General features: G+C 41.7%; 1 protein-coding gene across 8 annotated transcripts in view; it reads right to left on the minus strand.

Moving 5' to 3' along the window:
• Positions 1-23,310, minus strand: part of RABGAP1L (RAB GTPase activating protein 1 like) — a 237,276-nt gene that overhangs the window by 1,850 nt on the left and 212,116 nt on the right. For all 8 annotated transcript variants that reach the window (XM_023931686.2, XM_023931688.2, XM_023931687.2 and 5 more), the window contains 6 exons: positions 12,821-12,913; positions 5,017-5,127; positions 3,168-3,272; positions 1,916-1,999; positions 1,351-1,422; positions 51-248 (listed from right to left, as the gene is read on the minus strand). In XM_023931686.2, the coding sequence (XP_023787454.1) occupies positions 51-248; positions 1,351-1,422; positions 1,916-1,999; positions 3,168-3,272; positions 5,017-5,127; positions 12,821-12,913 (663 nt within the window). The remainder of the gene's footprint in view (positions 1-50; positions 249-1,350; positions 1,423-1,915; positions 2,000-3,167; positions 3,273-5,016; positions 5,128-12,820; positions 12,914-23,310) is intronic.

Here is a 23,310-nt window from a genome sequence, read left to right on the forward strand (position 1 = left end):
CAGAGCATGAGGTTAAGATGACCACCCTGCTGTACTTGCATTTCACGTACCTGAATTTTGCACTTGGCTTCCACAAGCTGCAGTTTGGTCTGTGCAAGCTCCAGCTCCATCTCTCTCAGCTGCTTCTTCAGTGCATCCTTCTCATCATCTGTTTCGATGCCTTTGTTGTCCATGCTTACAGCAGGCACCTTCAGTGCCCCCTCCTTGCTGAAAATCTCACTGCAGTGTTTGCAGGCCATCACTTTACCCTGAAATACCCAGAAAGCTCATTCTTAATCCGTGTTACAGGAGTTGCTGTACTTCCTGGAACAGCCATTTTATTTGTCACACTGCCTCAATCTCAAACCATCTAGTACTGCAGTTTTTATAACTGGCATGAAAAGAATTTGAGTAGTTCATGAACAATTTCCAGGGTATGTTAACCAGTACAAAAATTCCTAAAATCTACTCAGCATGCTCTAAGCACAGAGACTTTGCTCCTATATTAGAAACTTCTTGCTTCAAAGCTTTGTAATATTTATGTCAGCACAACTCAGAAGAGTAAATTAAATCTGAGTAGATGAAACAGCTGGCCTGGCTTGCACAGACTAAAACAGGATATTGAGCTATTTCAGCAGAATCTAGGAACATCAATCCTAGAATTATGTTATATTATTATCAATAACATTAAACAGTCACTAAAAAGCAAAAAATCCAGTTCAGCTTGAGTACTAAAGAAATATGGAGAAGCTACAGCAGAGTGTGAACAGCTCTGCCTACTCTGAATCATTATTGTTGTTATTATTATTATTATTACCTATCACAAAATGTTTTGCTCTTATGTAGGTGTTCCTGGTAAGTGGTTTAGAGAAGGGAGAGGAACCCCTGTGGATATTCTGGGGATGGCCCTAGCTGTGCCATTTGGTTTAATTATTTAAACCAATTCTACTTAAATTATAGAAACCGAAATATAAACCTTGTCCAATCTGGCCAATTCCAATCCCTCTGCTGTGCACACTTGAGAAACAACATGTTTTGTCTTCCAGAGGGTCTTCTTTTTTTATCAGTTAACATCCAAGGTGTTTTTATCAAAACACCCAAGTAAATACTGTTTTCTCTACATTTTTTACCGGAAGTATATATTTTAACAGCAAAAAGGCAAGTACTAAACACACTTCAGTTTGAGAGTTCCTCACTATCTCATGCAAGATAAAAGAACCATGAAAGGAAGTAAACCCTTTCCTTGTTTACATCTGCTGAAAAATGCATGTGGGGCGATGATGTACTTTAAGCTTCAGTTCAAGTTTCTGTATCCCTGGTGTTCAGCAACACTTGCATTAGAAATATCCCCTGTGTAGACATTGTTCTCACCTTCACAACTTCCAGTTCATCTTTACTGGCCGCTTGTTGTTTTTCCAGCCTGGTACTCAGCTGGGAACAAATCTGGAGCAAAGAAAGCAGTCTCTTAGCTCATGTTTACTATACTAAAGTAGAATCTGTGTTTTTTAACTATGTTTTTTGCTAGAACCAACATTTCTTAAATTCTGCCTCACTCAGGGATATGCATCCCCCTTAACAACTCCACTGCTGCTGCTGCTAATGATAAAAACCCAGCAGTATTCAATACAGAACAGAACACAGAGACAGGGACATTTTATGGATGGGTTGATTTATGATGTTTATACTGCATTACGTCACAAAGTACAGAAGCATTCACCCTACAGTACTAAAATTAGCTGAAAGACAGGTTATTCCTGACTGCCTAATTAGAAGACTATCAGGGAAGCCACAAGAAGATTTATGACAAATTACAACATTGCTCTCCAAAAGCCTGAAAGGTGGAGCTTATTTGAAGGATGAGATCTGCAATGCTGAAAATTCAGCTCCTGTAACAGGCTGAGAGAAGAAATATGAAAGAGGGTCTCTGGAATGGTACCTGTTTATACTCTGCAATAATGGCTGTGGTTTTCTTGATCTCAGATTCTGCCTTCTCCAGCTGCTTCCTGAAGACTTCCTTCAGCTAGAAATTGAAGGAGAGAAGTTACACAGTACACTGACAGAACTTCTCAAAATGCATCATCAGATTGTTTTCTTCATGTCTCGCTGTGTTTACATCTCTACAGCTGCTTCTTATGAAATTCCAGTTCTCAGACAAATGTCTGATTTACTCAGTTTACAAATACTGATTATATCAGTGATAACCAAAAAGTCTGTACTGTGACCCATTATCCCTGGTTTGAAAATTCTCCTGTAAATTCTCCCATTCTCTGTGTTAAACCGTGGTACATCATGGTCCACAGAACACAAAAAACACAAAAGGTGGGGTTTACTGATTTAGTTTTTGTTTTTCTGCACACTGTCACAGCAGGTTTGGCCAGATTGCTTGTTTGCTAGGAGATGGAATAAGAAGAAGAATCTCTCAACACTGTCATCTCCGTAACAGAAGAAAAAAATCTATTTGGGTTTATGGCACCGAGTGAAAACACAGCTAACTCATCTCTCCTTCAGAACCACTCCACTTGGAGAGCCCTTTCAGTAGGAAAAAAGCCTCACTCCATCACTTACAGCAAACAGAGAGCTCCATTTTAGGGAGACACAGTGAATTAACATTAATTGTTGCAGTCACTGTTGCCAAATAGCAAAAATAAAAATCAGGGTATCACTTTTGAAGCATACATGTTAGATAAATAGGATTACAGAATGAAGACTGAGTGTTTTGTAGGTAAGTATGAAGCCAGGTCTAGTCAGCAAAATTCTCCCAGCCCCCACCCCTGTTCTTCTGCTGTTGGGTCTAGCTTCAGGCAGGAACATTATTTAAGTGATCCAGCAGCTGAATCCAGAATGGGCTCTTAGAAGGCAACAACTCCTCCAGCTCCTTCATTTAGATATTTAAGAGATCTGATCACATCTCCTTAGCTGAGATTGCTCACCACCAGTGACAACAATCATTACAATACCTGGAAGAGGATAAGCTATGAAAAACTAAACATTCAGAGCCCAAGTAAAGAAAACCACTGAAAATTGTACTTTGGAAAAAAATATAATTACTCTGGCACTATAAACTTTTAATTGAAACTGCATTTTGAGGACAAAATCCTTTTCACAACTGCAACATATGCACACAGTCTTCTGCATATCATTTTTCTCTCATTTACTAACTAAATGGGAAAAGCTGGAGAATGCCTTACCTGAGCAGTTTCCTCTTCCTGCTTCCTTTTCTCTTCCTCAGTCTCCACGAGCTTCTGTTTGGTCAGGAGAAGTTCCTTGTTCAAAACATCTGCTTTGTCTTCAGCCTAGAATCCAAGACACTTGTGTAAATCAGATGTTATCTGTGCCAGTACAAACACACTGGGATATACAGCTTAGAAATACACTAAGCTCAGGTTTTAGCCTTGCCTTTCCCTGCCTTCTAATGACTCACCTAACTTTTTGATATAAAATTCCCTTTTCAGTTAGCTATTTACAAAATTATTTCACTGTGTTTCAACAACTGTGGAAAAGGACCCTTTGGCCAATTGTTTACCTGTGGCCAGATGGCACATAAGCACAGATGCTATGTCCTAGCACAAACAGCAATGTACAGAATATTTTTGTTGGGAGCAATATTAATCTAAGTGAGGGCAGCATGATTTATCTCCTATGTAACTTCAAATAACTCATCCCATTTTTTAATCTGTGAGCAGGGAAAACATAACTAAAATATTTAGGTGTCTGCATTGTACCCTACAAAGTGTTCAGGCAAAGACAAGTGTAAGAGATAAACAGGAGCACCAGATAAAATGATTTATCGGTACAATTAAGTATAACGTGAAGAAACCTGAAAACTGAGAACATAATTTTCTCTGGAAGGATCAAGCTTGTGGTGACACATACTGGGAATGCTTTGTTTTTGTGAGCACTGATCATCAGGAGAGAAATGTATTTCTCAATTTTGGGTATATTCCACAAGTCTCCCCAGCAGGGAAACACACATGGCATCTCACCACCCTTCCTGTTCAGTAATGAGGCCCAGGACAGGAAATGGTTGTGGCCAATTAACACTGACTTTGCTGAAATTACAAGAGGGAAAAGGGCATTGGAAACAAGTAACTGAACTTGTCTCTGAGCTGAAGTTTGGTTTTCTACCACTGTGGTGCAATCATCTTATCTTTCTGCCACAGCAATAGTGATTAATGAGGATATTAGTGGCAGCAGAACCTGCTCCACCGTCTCCATGACTGGAGAGATGGATTAAGGATTTCTTTATTGCTTAGTGTGTATAAGGCTGTATGGGAGAAAGGAAAACAGTGCAAGAATGGAAAATTGATGAGATTAACATCTTAAAACAAAAGAACTTGGGGATTACAAGGATATTTTTGATGAAAGACCTATTTAAGATAAGCTTTGAAGGAACTACACATCTTTCCTCCTTTCTTGTGAAAAGAGAAAAGAAAAAAATCTTTCCTTTCTTGTGTTCGTTCCAGTTTCTCCAAGCACCTGCAGTGCAGAAAGAGAGGGCTGAATGTGTGCTTCTCTGAAAATCATTGTCTCAGAGGCAAAGGGCTCTGAATGCTGCTGCCCTCCACATTCCAGTCTCTACAGGGAACACAAGCAGTTATCAGTGAACACCCAGGAGTCCTTTGAATTTTTGGTGCTGCGCCACTTCATTATCTCTGAATTTTGTTGGCTGTACTAAAAGTGCTGTGAAAAACAGATCCACACAGATATTCTGCAATGCAACTTCCCTTGAAATTAGTCTCCCAAGATACCTTTTTCAAGGAAATGTTCGTTCTTTACTATCTGCCTAAAGGTTATGGCCTACATTTTCTAAACAACCCTCAACAGAGAAGATGCAATCAGTCTTGGCCAGACCTCACTGAATGCCTACAGTGGCATGTGAAAATCCAGCTGAGTGCAGCTAAGAGTGAAGTTGCCAGGAAAATAAAAGCAAAAATAATTATACTTTTAATATGTTCATGCTTTCACTTGAACACAAAGCAGAGCTCCCCAAACTGCTGTTGCCAAGCGTGAGTTGGGGCCCAACTCTGTTAATGTTACCTGGTCCAGGTCATTCCGCAAGGCAATTTTGCTTGTTACAAGCTCGTGGGCAAGGTCATCATTCTCCTGCTCCAGCCTCATGCTTGCTTCTTGGAGCCTGCGGTTTTCCCTCTGTGGAAAGAAAGGAACAACCAGGAAAGGAAGTTAAACCTTGTAAAGAGCAATGAGCAAGTGCACGGTGTGTGTGGAAAACACTGAGAAGGCGAGAGTGCACATTGAGACAGGACTGCTGCTCTGGGAAACAACAGTGATTTAAGCCAGCAGTGCAAATGCAGCTGATCCACTTACATCCCACTGGTTTGGGTTGTGTAAGGGACACACTGATTGTAGTGTTTCCCTGTCAGAAGTAAACACTGACCTCTCCACAAAAGCACTTGGTTTCTGCCTACTCATCATCTAAAGACATCAGGCAGATAAAATCCCACACAGCAGCAGTGAACAGGGACCAATTAAGAGTTACTCATAATAATGCTTCCAATCAAAGTAGAAAGCTGTTCTGCTCCACTTTACACTTTTCTGTCTGCAGGGATCCATAAAAATAGTCCACTTTGTAGGTGATGCAGTGCCAACTACCCATTTCCTGCAGGACCAGCAAGAACAGCATTTAGCAGGGAACTCCCTACAGCTTGTACATCCTGCATCACCGTTTGTGCACTTCTCTGTAACTCATGCCAGTGACACCACTCTGTACTTTACAGTGCTGGGTAGAGAGGTGAGCTCATCCCAGAGCACAGGACCAGGACCTGCTGGAGGCAGTGACAAGAACACAAAATGGACAACCCAGAGGCTGCAGGCTCTTGCTTCACTGCCCTCCCTACCCACTCCACAGGCAGAAATGACTATCTGGAGCATTAACCACAGAAGGTGAAGGAACAGGAGAATGAACAGTAATAATTCATGTATTTTAGAAATCTCTGACTTTTGTTCTAGAGTTGAGAAACAGAATCATATTCAAATGATGCCTATGGGTCAGTGGACTTCCAGGGTTCAACATCAAATAAAAGTCTAATTTTCAGAATAACACAGCCAAGTGGGACAGACAGAGGTGCCTTCCTCCAAATGGATTTTAAGAGAAAAAAACTGTGCTGGCTTTCTGTCACTGAGTATCTTTCACATCAAAACAGGCTGCAAAGGGTAACCATGGAAATTCAAGGAAAAGCACCACATTCATATGGAAACTCATAGGTGGAAAAACAATACCCTATTGTTATAGGTCTCATACCTCGACAGTTATAGTCCAAGTATATCAGTAAATCTCAATGATATATAATATTATATATATTAGTATAGATGCTAAATCTGAACCACAGTGCCTGTGCAAATTGCAGGCCGCATGGCTCCTCAGGCTGCCTGAGAAAGTATCCTGGGAAAAATATGAGAAGGAATTAAAACAATTCTCAGGGACACTAAACAGCCTTGCAGGTGTTGTTTTGCAGCCTCTTGTTTCTCCTTGCAGGAGAGAGTCAGGGGGGCAGAGTGCCCCTGACCAATGATGGTGATGTAGCACTTTGCTAACCAATAAGAGTTTCCTTTCTGTACTTTCCACGTATCTGTCTATAAGACAGGGCTGAAGCAATAAACTAGAAGAATTCTCGTGTTGTGACTCCCTTGAGAGTCCAGTGTCGTTCTTTCTAGCCGTTCCCAATCGGAACGACATATTAGCACTTAAAATGTTTTTCAAGAGATGTTCAATGAATGCATTCCTACAAAATGTGATTTCTTGCCCAAGTATGTTATTCACCTGTTTTCACTTCTTCCTACTCACCAGCTATGCTCAGATATCTTTCTCTTTCCAAATTCACAACTATGAAATTGCAACTTTCACTTCTGTTGCAAGCAGACTTTGCGTGTTTGTCTTAAAACAAAAACAGGAGCTCTAAGAGGATGTAAAAAAAAAAGTCTCTTCTTTGTGGGAACTTCCTCTGTGGCAGGAAGTGGAACCTCTACAAATTTTCTCTCCTTAATGTGACCCTATTGTGTAACTAGAATAGGCACTGCCCAGTACAGGGAAGTAAGTTTGTTTCCCTTCCAAAAGATTGTACTTTGAGTAACTTGTTTTGTAGAGAAACTGTAAAAAAAAATGCTTTTGTCTTAACACAGTTAAAATAGCCACTGCTAAAAGACACACAACTTTGGGGAATCTTTCTTATTTTAAATGCACTGTAGTCTGTTTGGAACAAGGGATTTTAAAAATTAAAGTAAAATTTGTCTGTAAACATAATATAAGCTTTAAAGTGTAAAACCAAATTGCAGTCAACAATAATAATACTAATAACAATCTCTAACACATCTTTATTCCTGTTTCATTCAGACTATATTAGAAATACTGATTTTTATAGACATGCTGGTTGTCAGAAAGTGACCCGAGTTCACCTAAAACTTGAGACCTGAGTAGGACCAGGTGCAACAGCACCAATACTTTTACATAGAGATGTTGCTTAGAGGAAGAAAGCAGCAAATTCTTATGACTTTCACAAAATAACCGAGTTGGCTTTACCATTTTTGCTACGTCTTTGCCAAAAGCTTCAGTGTCTGCAAAGCAAGGCACGCAGTGTGAGGTTGAGAGTTCCTGCTTTGCATTCACAGACAAGTGGGTAAGCAAGCTCTGTGCTTGGAAATGCACTATCCTCCTCTTAAACTAGAATTTACATGGCACCTTGGTAGTGAGTTAAAGATCTCTTACCTTGGGCATCCAGTCAATAGCTAAAAGATGTTTTTAGCTCGTTCACCATACTCTGAATGTGCAGCTGAGAGGTTCTCACAGGACCACCTTTACTCTTCCTCTAGCCAGGGCAGTATGCCCAATTAGCTGGTTTGTTTTTTCAGCTCCTCCCCCCAGGTCTAGCAGTATAAAACTGCCTCCCTTCTCAGGAGGAAACTCTTAAGTCTGCCCAAACAAAAACTAAACACAGTAAAGACAGAAAGAGCAAACAGCACTTTTCATGTGAAGCAAACTATTTCCATAGGCTGTGGAATATTTAGAGTTTTATGAAATATACTCGCAGTGACAAAGTTCAACAGATGGAGCCGGTCTGTTACAGCAGGACTCACATCAGAGGCAGCATTTTGTAACTGGCATCAGCCAACTAGTCAGACCTGCTAGTTGTCCCTGGTGTAAACAGACAGCTTCCTGCCTCCTCTCCACAACACTGCATTTACTATGACAACCATTTCCTTCACCTCAATATTGCTCAGTTTCTACAGTCAGTAAAATGACAGATCCCTCTTTCCCAAATTCCTCCTCCTGGTTACAAAAGGTGGCTGGTGAACTCAGGCTAGCTTTTAAAAGGAGGATACTGCATTTCCAAAGAGGACAAACAATGCTGATACACATAAATACAAATCAACTTACCTCCTGTAAAGTCACAGACCAAATACTGCTTTCAACCATTGGTGCAGACAGTGAAAACAGGATATAAAGAAATTTCTAATACAAAAAAGAAAGTTGCTTATTCTTCGTGTATTTTGTTATGAGTTTTAGAGAGAGATACTCCCGCTTCCATCACACACTGGGTGGAAAGAAGACAGCAAACTTGAAAGCAGTAGGCAAGCCTCAGTTCAGGATGACTGAAAGGCTGAACTCCACCCTCTGCTCCCTTCCAGGCTGCACCAAGGAGCAATTCCTGAGATTAGTGGCCATGATGCATCCTCTCTGTGCTGTACTCAAGTGGGGTGTAATGAGTCACCAAACTCGTTAAGCAATTCTGTTTCTGTTCAGCAACACCCTGTGCTGCATTTGGCTCGGGTAGAGTTAAGTTTTCTTCATGGTGGTTAGTACATTTTGGGTTTGTGCTGGAAAAGATGTTGATAGGATTGAGGTGGTTTGGTTATTGCTGAGCAGGGCTTGCACAGAACAAAGGCTTTTTCTGCTTCTTGTACCTCCTCACCAGTGAGGGGGCTGGGGGTACGCAACAAGCTGGCAGGAGACACAGCTGATCCCAACTGACCCCAAGGGATAGTCCAGACCATGTGGCACCATGCTGAGTATGTAAAGCAGGGAGAAGAAGAAAGAAGGGGGATCTTTGGAATGATGGCATTTGTCTTCTCAGGTCACTGTTATGTGTGATGGAGCCCTGCTCTCCGGAGATGGCTAAACAACCATGTGCCCATGGGAAAGGGGCTGAGTTCCTTGTTCTGCTTTGCTGAACACACAGCTTTTGCTTTATCTACTGAACTGTCTTCATCTCAACCCACATAGTTTTGTCACTATTACTGTGATGATTCTCTCCCCCATCCCACTTGTGATGGAGTGAGCAATGTCATGAATAAGTGTCTGCCTGAGTTGCTGGCTGGGTTAAATCAAGAAATCCAAACCCCAGACCTCTGAGTGTGAATAGATCCTCAAAGACGGAATGAAAACACTGATTAAAATTCACTTGCTGGACATGAGCAAACAGGTCTTCAAAAACCCAGTGGCTCTTGATATGAGAGGAGCTCCAAAGGAAAATCCTGTGAGCCTCCATCTAGACACCCAAAAAGCTTTCACAGCAAGTGATCCAGGAAAGGCTCTCATGGTAAGCAACACAGAGGATCCTAGCTGTGTTTTCTGTTTGGTTACTCTGGAGAAGCATTCCCCAAAGTGCCCCAGCACACTTTTTAAAGAAACAACAGATAATGTCCCACAACAAAAGTCATCATGATTTTCCTCATGATGGTTAATGTTCAGTTGCCATGACTGAATAAAAATGACCAGTGTATTAATTTTTGCTTCTCCTTCAAAGCACAGAGAAGGCTGTTACAGAGAAGGCTATTATGTCCACATTACACATTTATTCACACAAGCTCTCCATTGCACAGGGGGGTCGACAGAGGAAAAGGTGGAACAGAACAGCAGCATCTGCTTGCAAAACTCCAGCCCTTTTTGTACAACTATATCCTCTTATTTTACATTAATTCCCAGGCTCACTTCTGGAAATTTCTCATCAAGTCAACCCAAATATTGTTACATGAGGCATTCTCAAACAGAAGGAAAACTCCATAATATTTAGAAGAACATAAAACTGAACTCTATTGCTATTTTTTTCTGCACATACAACTCACTTTTCTTCCTGGCTTCTATAGGGAATTTGTAATTTACTTTAGCTAAAAGTTATGAAATTTGGTGACAAACAACAATTTAGAACACATTTCACTTTTGTACCTTTTAAAAAACTAGTAAATTGTTATAAGCAATGGAAAATAAAGTGAAAACATGTCCAGAAAAATCTGCACTTATCCTAAGTAATACTTGTAAATATAGAAATAAACACCAAAAGTCATGGCACTCTAATACTGTTCTTTGGTAAGTCAAATCACAACACGTAAAACACGTGCTGGGCAGGAACTGCTGCGTGTTTACCACAGTTCCTGGGAGCACTTGAATTTAAGCTGTCAGGCAAACACGACTGGTTACTCAGCCAGACACTGCAAAACCAGCCCATCTCCCTCTCTCAAGAGACCATCAAGGCATTTCCTCTGAGGGCTGTGTCACAGGGAGGTGTCTTACTCAGACATCCTTCATCCCTGCAGCTCTCAAGTGCTGGTGTCTATGTGGGCCTGACAAATTTCTGCTGGTAACAAAAGCACTAAAAACTGTAACTAAAAACTACCAACCCACTGAAAACTCTTTTCCTTCTTGAGGAACATATGAGGAACATTCTGCAGGGATCTCTACTCCAGTGATCCCACCCAAGAAACATCCCCTTCCTAGGCAGCAAAAACCTCTGCTCTGGGAAGAGAAACTGAAAAAATTACAAGGTTGTAGGGCTGTGGGGCACAGCCCACAGAGCAGGAGCTGAGAGCAGTGCTGTGCTTGTAGGCAAGACTGGCTTTTGTCTTTTTCCAAGCCAAGCCTGGCTGGTGAAAGCCCTGCACGGGTGCTGCCCAAATGAAATGCATCTCTGACCACGCAGGCTGCAGAGCACTCTCCTAAAGGACATGCAGAATGCAAGGCTGGTTCTCCATCTGCTGCCTGGGAGGATCCACACAAGTGACATTTTCTGGCTGCCCTTTGGAAACACTGCTGAAATGTCAGTTCCTACCAACCTCAACTTCACATATCAATAAAATCTAGCAAGCAAGACAAGGAACAAAGAACATTTACAAGCATTTTTCCATGACAACCCATCAACAAATGTGTCCAGACTTTGAAGTTAATGTGCAACTAACCTATTACAGGGACTCTCTAATCACAGCATCCTTAAGAGGATCAGACCAATACAGCTTAATAAAAAAATCCACAGTGAGTTTCAGAAGCACAAGCCAAAAGCCTGGGCAGTGATCTTGACTGTGACAGTGACTCACATCACTAGTGGCCCAAGAGTCATTTCCTATATCCTCATTTGCAGCTTGGGATAATGTTCTTTACCATCCATTGACCAGGATTAACTAGTTAATATGCTTCCACTGAGCTTTAAAGAGCCCTTATTTGTTTTCTAAGCATTACTTTAATTCCACAGTACTATAAGTGAACCACTAGAAAAATACTTAAAAGTTAATCAGCAGCCAGTTGTGGTTTTTTCCAAATATGTCATATTTGCTATTGGCTCTCGGCAGCTACAGCACTCCTAAGTCTCACAAACAGTAAAATTTCCACCTTTTGACAGCAAAAAAACTATACTTAAAATATAATTTTCTCACAGACAAATGCTTTTTTCTTAAAAAAAAAAAAGAGTCAGTTTGACTTCGTACCTGTAAGTCTTCTTTGTCACATTTATGAATTAAGGCACACTCTCTCACCACAAATTTCCATACTCTGGTTTTCTGAACGTTGTGCACTTATGTTTACAGGCCATGTCAAGCCTGCTGCACTCTGTGTGATTATTCACCACTCCACACTCCTGGCAGACTCCATAACAACTGCATAGCACTTGACATACTAAGGCACAATGAAGAACAGCAGGAAAACAGTACAAGGATATGTAAGAAAAGTCAGCTCTCAGCTATCCTGAGCAGTGGGCAGTAAAGTGCTTCACCCCTGTCAGCTTCCCCTAGAGCCAACTGAACTGTTCAAAACAGAGTGAGGAATAACCAGATACTGAACATTCAGTAAAGTCTGTGCCCAGAGGCAGAGCCTCCAGCACGCAAAACCTACGGTAACAGAACGTAGCCATGACAATGAAAGCAAATACATTGTAAAGATAAGCAAAGCTGACCCAAAATTGAAGAACTGTTCTTTTCCAGTGAACTATCAAGCTATCATATTTAACAACTGAATCTTATTTCTCTGCTCCTTTAAAGAGGACTATCCATCACTATTAATTCTATTGCAGTAGTACCTCAGGATCCCAGGAGAGCTCTGGGTCCCCCCATAACAGGTATTATCTTAACAAAAAATTACTGAAGCTTGGTATAAACAGGAATGAATAATAAGGATTGTATCAGCCAAGGAAGAGTTCATCTTCCAAAGTCTCTGTGGATGCCACTGCATACAGCTTGCACTAGAACAATGTGTATTTTCTCCTTTCTGTGTCTGTAGCTGAATCACCCTTTATTTCTGCGGCTCATGAAGATCTCCCGTAAAAGTGCAACAGCAGGAGAGTTACCTACAAACATATAAACTGAAAGAAGAAAAATATTATATGTGACGACTTGCAGATGTCTTAAGAGTTACAAATTGTGACTGAAATATTCTTGGAAAAAAAGACTTAAGCCCAAAGGTTTAAAGTGCTTATTCAAGAAAGGGGATGAGTTTCACCTTCACTTCCCTAATGTCTGCACTGGCACATCCCAGGGAGGTGAGCATGGTACACACACCTCTGCTTAACTGCTGGAGACAGCTCGCTCCTCGTGGGATTCACCAAATTCCCATATAGCATCTCCCTACCTTATATCTGTCCATAGGATCTTCCTGCTGCAGCTGGCTCTCTCGCATTGTTTGGTACTCTCTCTCATATTTCTTCAGCTTTTTTGTTGGCACCTGTGGAATAGATTTGGAAAACATGCATTTAGAAATTAGAGCAATGCTGGAAAAGCAGACTGAAAGCTCTCCCTACAAACAGGAAACCGAGGAAGTGCTGGAAAGCTGCTGCTGAAAAAAGTCTCTCCCCACTGTCCCCCCTCCCCTACTCATTAAGCCATGTCAAACACCAATACAGCTCACATCGACAGAAATCTTTCTGTGCCCACTGCTGCTAATTATTCAAACATTTAAAGGGAAACAAAAGTGGAGACATTTTAATAAGACTAATGAGAAGGAAAAAAGCACAAACAAGTGGGAGAACAGGAAAAAGGAAAACACATTTTGATACATATGATTCATCAAAACAATGATGCAAGACAACTGTTAAAATTAAGATGAGAACAAAGGAGTGCTCATACAAAAGGACTGGACAATTCCCTGGGGGAGATCCAAGTAATGGTTTTTATTGCTGAGAGAGTATTAATGTCTAAATTACAGCCTGTGACCAATGCCCTCATGAAGTCTGGCATTAGAGCCCTCCTAGGCACAGATGGAGATGCTGCAGTGCAAGAGAGCAGAGAGGTGGCTCAGAGAAATCACAAATAAATTTGGTAAACAGCCATGTAGAAAGGTCAAAACCAAGGCTGCTTGATCCTGGGAATGCTTCCACTTCAAACACTGATCAGAAGGAGTCTGTGTTCTTTTAAACAAATCCTCTGCTTTCCCTTCACCTTTTGGTTGGGTATGCAGTGCTCCCATCTCTCCCTGGGACACTTGACAGTGTTACTCAGGTCACCTACTGGCAGCTGGAGAGATCCTTAACACCACACACCTCCGTGAGTGTAAACAAGGCTTCCCCTTGATCTGTCATGTAGATATTCCTATATTGATCATGTTTAGCTGCACCCTGCTTTGAGGACATGCCACTGTCACCTTGCCTCAGGGCAAAAACTGCTACCAGTGAGCAGAGATATCAGCTTCTGTGTAGTTTTGCAGTTGTTTTCTCTTTGCTGGTTTTCAGCTCAATACCTCTTTGCTCTGCAGAACCAGAATGGACCAAGCAAGTGCTCAGTGTTGCTGCAGAGGGAGGTGCAAATAGCAACAAGAAACCCATGATCTGCAAAACATTAATAAAGTAGCACCTATTCCCACAATTACTGATGGAATCTGAAATCAACCCCCTTAAAGCAAACAAACACAAAATGGTAAAGATAAAAACATGAAGTACATTGGGCAAACATACAAGAAAGTTTCACTTTGATGAAACTTAGTAAGGCAAAACACCATGAAATTGAAGTGACTAAGTAAGAGATGTTTTTACACATTTCAACTGAATAATCCTCCTAACACAAACCCAGTCAGCTTTATCTTGGCTGCAGCCTGAAACTGTTGAGGCTACTTAATAATCATAAGAATAAAAAATCATTTCACCATAGTGTTTTCAATGAAACAAACCCATCATGTATCCAAAACATGACCCATCCCCTCCTTTCACCAGAATTACTGGACTTTCATTTAGAGAACCAGATCAAGGCTCCCTGATTGGGGTGTGATAAGGACACCCTCCAAACACAGTTGTCAGGTTCTGCTGTGGAGTTTTGTGCTCCAATATGCAACCATCACAAAATAAAGATAAATATGAGGGAGATTTGGTGGTGCAGCATGGCAAAAAGGCACAATGCAGGTGTAACTTAGATGATGATCTGCTCAGCCAAAGATTTTCCTGATTCTTGATGCTTTTCATTGAAACCTTTAAAGTGCATATAAGAACAAAGTTTCACTACACAGGGAGACAGACAAGACTGTTCACACAACCGAGTGCTTCAGTGAGAATCCTGCCATCTGAAGGAACAAGAGATGTAACATAGATTTTGTGTCTGTGTGTGTAAATAGGGAGGTAAGAGTGGAAAGTGAAGGTGAAAATTGCAGTTATCCCCCTATGCTTATGTTAGCAGTGCTGTTCACCTTAGCCTGGCACTGGGTGTTGGGTGCTTCCTCCACTCACAACTATCAACCATTTCTTAATACCTGCTAATTCATTCCATCATCAAGCCTTCTTATCTATATGGTCTCCTTACTTGCTTGTATTCCAATTCACAGCTGTGAGCAGGATGGGCCCTCTGGGGCCCTGTGAGGCATCAAGCTCCCTCATTCAGCACCACAGGAGCCATCCACAGCCGTGGCCCGGGCTGAGGGATGGCCCATGTGCCTGGCACACTCTCCAGCAAGGAAACAGCACAGCAACGTTTTCTTAGGAATACTAACAGTAAATAACACCTGAAACAAGCATCAGATTGTGCAAGCATCAGGTGTGACATAGAAAACAGCTTCCAGCTCTTTGAAAGGTGATAGTGACTGATGCATGCTAGTATCTATTTATGCTACAAATTTTGTCTTAACTGGGAAGTACCTAAGTACTGTAAAAGTCTATCTTAAGGGGCTGGGGGGGAACTCCTACCAGAAACCAGTCCATACTAATCCACTTATCTTGTAAAAGAGAAACTGGAGCAAGTATGCCCAAAAACTTTGGGAGGGACTACACTGTTACTGTGTATTCAGCCACATCTCTCAAAGGAGTTTGGTAATTTATTACAGTGCTTTCTTCTTCTGAGTATACACTAATAAATGGAAAAAAAAATAATTTAAAAGCCCATTTCCATATTTCCCAATTAGCTATGCTTCAGTCTTTGTGGACTGATCCTGAACAAAGTGCTCATAAATTGTCTGTAAAAGCTTCTGCAATATTGATTCCTTTTTTCTTTCTTTAGCACCATGGGGTATATTAGCTTGAACTGATGGTTATCAAATTTAGGAGACTTTTATGGTGTATAAACATTCCTCATAATTATTTATCTCAGTATCTTATCTCACTGAGTTGTTTTATTTTATTGACTTAAAGTATAAAATCATGTTGTAAGTAGTTGTATGTAGGGAAACACCCATGCAGAGCATCTTAATAAAACATCCACACAGAAGAATTGAACAAGCAAAACCTCATTCTGAAATAAACCAATGACACCAAATGCTTGAAGGACTCACTGCAGTGGAGTGATATGTGGAAGGTGGAAAACAAAACCACTTTGGTTTTAGCTGCCGCAGTTCAGACAGGGCTGGAGAGATTTGTGTCACCTCCTTGGGCAGCCCTGGGCATGGACAGTGTACTGAGCATCAGCATCTGCTCAGCTTCAGGAGACCCTTCCCTCATTCTGTGATTTCTTCAGCTATTTACAGGCAGTTCAGCCTGACCTTGCTGGATTCATAAATCACACCTATGACTCCTTTCTCCCTAATGTTTTATTGCTCTAATGCAGCCAGAGCACTCAGAGGAGGCAGTTATTGCTGTGTTCATTTGACAGCCAAGGAAATGGAAGCAGAGATGTGAAGTGATTTCCTGAACATATTGCAGACAGCCAGGGGCTGATCCAGATAGTGAAATCCTATTACTTGATTTCTGATTTCCAGCACCAGGACAGTGCCAAACTGAGCAGGGGATCTCTTTCCCAGCTCCCCACTTCCTTTCCCTATCTAGCACTGCATTAACACTCCAAAAATACATTGCCCCACCACCCACTATTCTCTAATCTCCTCACTTTGTCCTCTCTAGTTCTACCCTCAGTGTAGAAGAAGGAAAAAAACCAAAAAAACAAAAAGAAAGCAAAAAGCCAATGAAGAAAGTGTGCAGTGCTTTCCTTTCTCATTCTTTGAAGCAAGTGACAATTTTCTGCTTCACTGGTGATGGATTTGCTTGGTAATTTCAAGCTGAGGTGGGGGTATTGCAGCCTCCCCAGCCTGTTTTGAGAGAGCATGGACAGTGAGCACAGACACTGCTGCAGCCCAACCTCCCTTTTATCCATCCACCACACACCTCTTGTTCTGTGATCCCCAGCACAAGCCCAGACTCTTCCCACTGCTGCAAAGCAGGACCATTCCCAAGCAGAGGTGATGCCTGGGAGCCAGGAATGCTGGGACCAGCTCAGCCCCTGCTCACAGACACAAGTACCAGGTGCAAGAGGCTCCCACAAAACCTCACTACAAGTGCCTCCCTTGAGGAGATGGGCGTTATGCTTGTATGTACTTAACTTTCTTCACCTTATGATTTAAAACAGTATCAGAAGAAATGTCACAACGAGGCTTGGTTCTGTCAGCGTCAGCTGAAGATTGTGAGCTTTAAACAGAAGCTCAGCAGATTAGCAATAAAAAAATTCCAATCACATGCATCATCTTAGTTCACACTCAAAGTTGTAACATTTTGTTCCAGTTAATACTTTATATTTGAAATACAACTACATCAAGTTCCAGGAAGGAAGTAGCTCTATTTTAAGGAATACAGCTCTATTTAAGTACTTTAGTAAGCCAAATGAAGGTTTCAGTGTAACAAAATTAGATGAAAAAACTGACTTTGTTCTACTTGTCTGTGCAGTCATTGCTATGGACAACTGTATCATCCTTTCCTAAAAACATGGTTGGCCAGAAGAGTATTGTGCCATATCTGTGTAGGAATAAGGCTCAGAAGTACATAAAGTTATTTGTTTTTCTTCTGAGAGGAGGTAGTAAAAAAAAGAAAGAAAAAAACCCCACAGTACTACGCTGACACAACAGACTTGTCTCCTGGATTAGACTTTATATGGGGTATTGTACTTAGCTAATACACAGTATCATCTGAACAACTGCATCTCCAATGAGATCTTAGCCACAAGCATGAAATCTGAAAGGGAAAATTGTAATTTCTCACAAAACTCTATTTAGGATGGGTATTCTGAACAGAAAACCTGCAGCATCCATTTCTAAAACTTAATGTAGGAATGACATCAGCTGCCTAGAAAGAAATTCTAGGCTGGAGCACAGCTTGAAGAATTCCCATCTCTCCTTTTGACACAGTGCAGGGAAGGGCTCACTGGCAACAGGCTGTTTCAGCACCAGTTTGAAAGCCTTGGAAGAGCCCTCCTCCAGTGTTTTCACTAGGCTACAGTATCCCGTTCTCACACATCCTGTGTTCAACCCCACACTGTAAATCTCATTCAGCACCATCTGATCCCTGGTTTTGGGGCACAATAAAAGACCCAGCTGTCTGGGTATTTTACCATCTAAGCTGGAAGGAAGGAGTTGTTCCCTGAAATTCCTTGGAAACGTACATAGTGTTGGAGGATGTCCTGCTGAATGCACGCCTCAGCTTCTGCTGCAGAACAGCATCTCTCCACCTCATGTTTGGCAGCAGAAGTGAGAGAAATGCTCTTTTTACTTCAGCAAAACAGCTCCACACCCCAGCACACCTGAGTATCCCTTCCATGCACGGGGAGATGTTTCCTCTTGCTGCAAGTCACCTCCTCACCAGCTCTGTACATTTAAGAATTCCTGAAGAGAGTCTTCAGGACAACAGAAAGCCAACCTGGAAGCCAGTTGAAGGCAAAGGAAATCAGCACTGGCATGAATTTTGTTTAATTCTGCCACATTAGTCCATTATCAAAATGTCTCAATTGCAATGGCACATTCAAAGGAATTTATAGAAACAAGAGAAAGGCAGGTTGCAAAATTTACAGAGCACCTGCACAATCTAGTGTGATTCAAACCAGCAGCAGCAGAGTCAGTGACACTGGATCATTTCCAACACCAGATCCTTTTGTCAGATTTTTATCTCTACAATGTATTTCCATTCACGAAAATCCACTGAACCAGGTATAGCCCATTATTCTTTTGCAGCCCTGCTGTTTAAAGATCTGCTTAGTTAGGCTCAGTTAGCAAAACATTTAACTAAGAGTAAGCTGAGACAGAGATGTTCAATAAGCCCCACTGTACACCAGTCCTGCAGCAACACAGGAAAAGAGAATGGAATTTGGATTCCCTGAACTGGTAATTCTAAAAACCAATGGGTATTTTTACACTGACCACAGTGCTCGTGTTTGAGAGGCTGCAGGAGAACCTGCATCTATGAAAAAGGGCCAAGGAATGGATATTCTGCCTGTGGCAGATTCTTTTCAGAATCCCAAAATGTCTTTCTGCAATCAAAAATTAATTTTCACTTTGACATATGGAATATTTATTATCCACTTCAATTTGTTTTGTTTTAGTAAAGAAGAGACACCCTGAATGGCTGAAAAGGAGTGCTTGGAAATGGCTGATTATTTTCTGCACTTGCAGCTAATGTCTCACAGACTCACTCTCTCCCCCAGACACAAGTGCTTCCTTCTGTACAGATAAGGGCTGCAGCAGGGAGACACACACTGGAAAGAACAGCCAGAGCCACTGTCAGCTAGCACACAGTTTGCATTTCAATGGCTCTGGTCAACACCACCACCAATATCAGAAACATTCTAGGTGGAAAATATCTGCTTACAGGTCATTTTTATTATCTGCCCTAACTTAAAGAGTGCCTGAACAATGAGACCTCTGCTACTGAGGACTATCCAGATTAAATGGAACTACTTGTATATGCCAGAGCCACAGAGGACTGGGTAACTGGGAGAGTGATGCTGCCCAGCCATCTAAGCCAAGGCTCTGCTCTGGGTAACACACTTCATATGAGCAGCAGCTGGTTTTCCAGCATAGGATTTATTCATCAGTTTGTACCTCATAAATGTAACAGCTCCAAGTGATTCTGTGCCTTACATACACACCCCTTTTGATATACAGCATGTAATGCTGAAGGTTTTATGTCTCCTCAGTGACTGTATGAAATTCAACTCTTAGCTCTCCCCACCAGAAGCATACAATTCATTTTGACTGAGTTCTAACCCCTGCCCACAACAATTCCAGAGCTTTAGTCACATTTCTTAGCACATCACAGCAAGAGAGAACAGCAAGCAGGAAGACTAACACAGCCTTTGCCATCCTCCCTGTGACATCAGACATTCAAGTAATTTTCTTGCATCACATAGAGGGGAAACAGCCTCTCCCAGCTACATGGTGTTAGGGTTCACTTCCAACCTTATTTATTCTGGAACTAACTACAGCACAAATGCCAACACGAGGCCAACAACTTATCAGTGCCAATGTTCTAACTAGTGGTTTTACCAAGGCTTTACTGTAAAACTCGTCTCGTTCAACATATTTAGTCCACAGAGTGCACAGCTTTCAGCTAATAAACCCCTGGCTCAGTACATTTTCTGAAACCTGCCATGACATTAGTGAAATCTGGTGTCTGCAAGACAAGGTTCTGATTCTGCTGAATGACTGAGCCACATCCTGTCTCCTGTCATACTCTGTATCCAGCACAGGATGAAAAATAATCTACTTCTTGAGATGGAGGATGGGTGCTAGATGACAACTCTGAATCATATGTCCAGGTAATCAAAGAACCTTGCAGTATTCTGTGAACACACATAGAATGTGTTATTATTTTAGATCAACTCTGAATCAAAAGAATTCTCATTTGCAACTTTAAAATCAGCATCAAGTTTCTCTGATGAGTGTGGAGGTCCTTGATGCTCAAACCTATCATTACTTTCATCAATATTTCAAACATAGAAGTTACTAAGAGTAATTACTTTTTAGTGGATTACTCCACTAGCAGAAAATAGATACCTTTTCTATATTAAAACTGAACCATTGTGGACCTGTGAGAGTGGGTCCAGGAGTCCATGGAGATGCTCTCTGGGCTGGAGCACCTCTCCTATGAACACCAGCTGAGAGAGCTGGGGTTGTTCAGTCTGGAGAAGGGAAGGGTCTGGGGAGATGTCAGAGCCCCTAAAGGGGGTCCAGGAGAGCTGGAGAGGGACTTTGTAGAAGGGGTGGAATGGCTTCACACTGCCAGAGCACAGGGGTAGATTAGATATGAGGAAGACATTCTTCATTGTGAGGGTGGTGAGGCCCTGGCACAGGGTGCCCAGAGAAGCTGTGGTTACCCCATCCCTGAAGTGTCCAAGGCCAGGTTGGATGGGGCTTGGAGCAACCTGGGATAGTGGAAGCCCATTCCTTGCCCATGGCAAGGAAGTGGACCTAGATAGTCTTTAATGCCCCTTAAAACCTGTGATTCTGTGGTTATATAATTACACTTGAACTCTACAATCTGCTTTGTTATATCAAATACTTTTATCTATATTTCAGCACATAACACAGCTTCATTCTCTAGAAGTCTTGCCTTTTTTCTGCTTATCCACCTCCGTAAACAAAATTACTAATACCCTAAAAAAAGCCACCCATCAGCATTTTGAAAATACAAGTGTAATAGTGTCCAAAGTATCACCAAGGCTCACCAAAGCATGGCACAGGCTGTTAATGCAACAATGAATCCATGCCCTGCTCCATTATCTCACTGATCTGCCAAGAAGGTTCCCTCTACACCTCGAATGAGACTTCAGGTTTTGCCTTATGTTGCATCTTTCAGCCTCTGTACCTACAGGACGCCTTGGCATAAAGCTGGCAGGGAGGTGGAGGAAGGGCAGGGCTGTTTAAAAATCACTGTTTGGCCATTGATGTGGTTTAAGCAGCTGCCTGAGAGTATCCCTGGGGATGGGACCACACAGCTGCATGGCCCATCAGCACCCAGAGATATAAAGGAGCCGCACCAGTTCCCAAACCTGTACATCAAACGGTGCTGTACATAAAAGGTTGTTTTTTTAAACTTCCTGCTGCTTTCTCTGCCCCAGCTATGGTTCTATCACCACACCAGCATTACCAGCCACCACTACCACTTGCCACTTCACCTGCACACAGACCTGTGCTCATCCATCACGTTTAGCTGAGACCCTGTCAGGCTCAAAAACTACCAATGGACTCCGGCCACTTTATCACCCAGCACAGAACATCCCAACAGCACTGACAGAAGCAAGGAGTTTGTCAGGTAGGAGGGGCTGGAAGAAAAAGATGCAGTGTGTCCATGCTGCCAGCTTCAGCAGGAAAGCCAAGCTGCTGCCACTGAAGGGAGCCCTGCAAGGGAAAGAGCTCCCACAGGGAGAGCGAGCAGGCACTTCCTTTGGGAAACAAAGCCAGCAAATTACCAGCAAGGTCTGGCTCCCATGACTTTCACCCTCTGGTACCAGCAGCAGCAGAGAAGCAGCAAGCCTTTTATTCCCCTGAGCTCTCTGTCCTAATGCTATCCATTCCTTATTCCTCCAGCCATGGAAAGAACGAGACCTTTGCTTCTGAGGTAACTGGAATCTTGTTATCGTGGTCCAGTGTTGCCTGACCTGCTCTGGAAGTTTAGCCTGAGCATGGACAATCTGCATGTTCATTCTTGCCTGTGCACTGTGGTCTCCAAGGTAATGGACAAACAATACACAATATCTTACTTATGTCTTGATATCGTAACTTGGGATTACTTTGGCAACTCTGCCTTGAAGTGAAAGCACTACACTACATACACAGAGCATCACACTGGCAGAGCTAACACGCTGCTCTAAATCAAACCATCGGGATTTTTCTAGAAGCCCACAGCTTTACATCAGCAACCAGCATAGCCAGCACTCCAGTCAACACAGATGGCTGGTTTTTGGTGAGCTCATACTGACACAGGTAGAAGGAAGCAATAAAAGAAAATAAATGTATTACACTGCGCATGAAAGCACAAACCCAACAGGATAAAACTCACTGAAATTTATTTTCCAGTCTCAGCACAAAGTATGCCAAATTCTTCTGGGAACTGGGTTCAGAAAGAATGAAAGTAGTTGTAGACATTGAAGACAGAATATTTGTAACTAATATTTACCTGCATCTTCTAGTAATTATGAAACTGGACTTCTATAAAGAGATAAACTGCCTTTTCATCTCATTTCAGAACTCCTTTCAAAGTCAATGAACATACTTGCCATATATAACCAATAATGTCTAGACACTTATTTCAAATTTCTTCTCTCAAATGGGCTTATGACAGAGTGCCCTGAAACACTTGTATTGATTCCCCTGAATTTTTTTAAGAAAATGAGGCAGCGTCAGAAGTTGTCTTTCTTTTGAATGTGTCAAAATTCTATTGCTATTTATAAAATGTGTATCTGAGACATTGCTTAAATAATTGTTTCTTTATCCAATGACAAGAAAAAAGCAGCAAGAAGAAAAAGAATACGTTATTATTTGGGAACGAATTAAACAGTAACTTAAACTAAATGAAGAAAGAAAAGTTCAAATTCTTCTTGGAATTCCATTAGGCTGGATGGTATTCTAGAGGATATAGGAAAAAAGAGGATTTCTAAGTGTTGCTCAAATGCATTAAAAATTACAGCTCAAAAATAATTATGATTCAGATGAGTCACAATGGTCCAGAAAACAGCTCAGCTCTAACCAGTCTGTAAGTTTTTTTGCAGGGCAGAATTACTGACAGAACAAGCAGAAGAGATATCTGGTCCACTCTTGTTTTTTATAGTAAATACTTAAAGCAGTAGAGATTCCCTTAGACCAAAATCCCTGTATGGAAATAACATTTAAGGACCACAAATCAAGACACCTGGATGACTTTGGCTGACAAGCTGAAACCAAGAGCCCACTCA

The sequence above is a fragment of the Cyanistes caeruleus genome, chromosome 9 (assembly GCF_971803275.1).
Source record: "Cyanistes caeruleus chromosome 9, bCyaCae1.hap1.1, whole genome shotgun sequence".
Lineage (NCBI taxonomy): Eukaryota > Metazoa > Chordata > Aves > Passeriformes > Paridae > Cyanistes > Cyanistes caeruleus.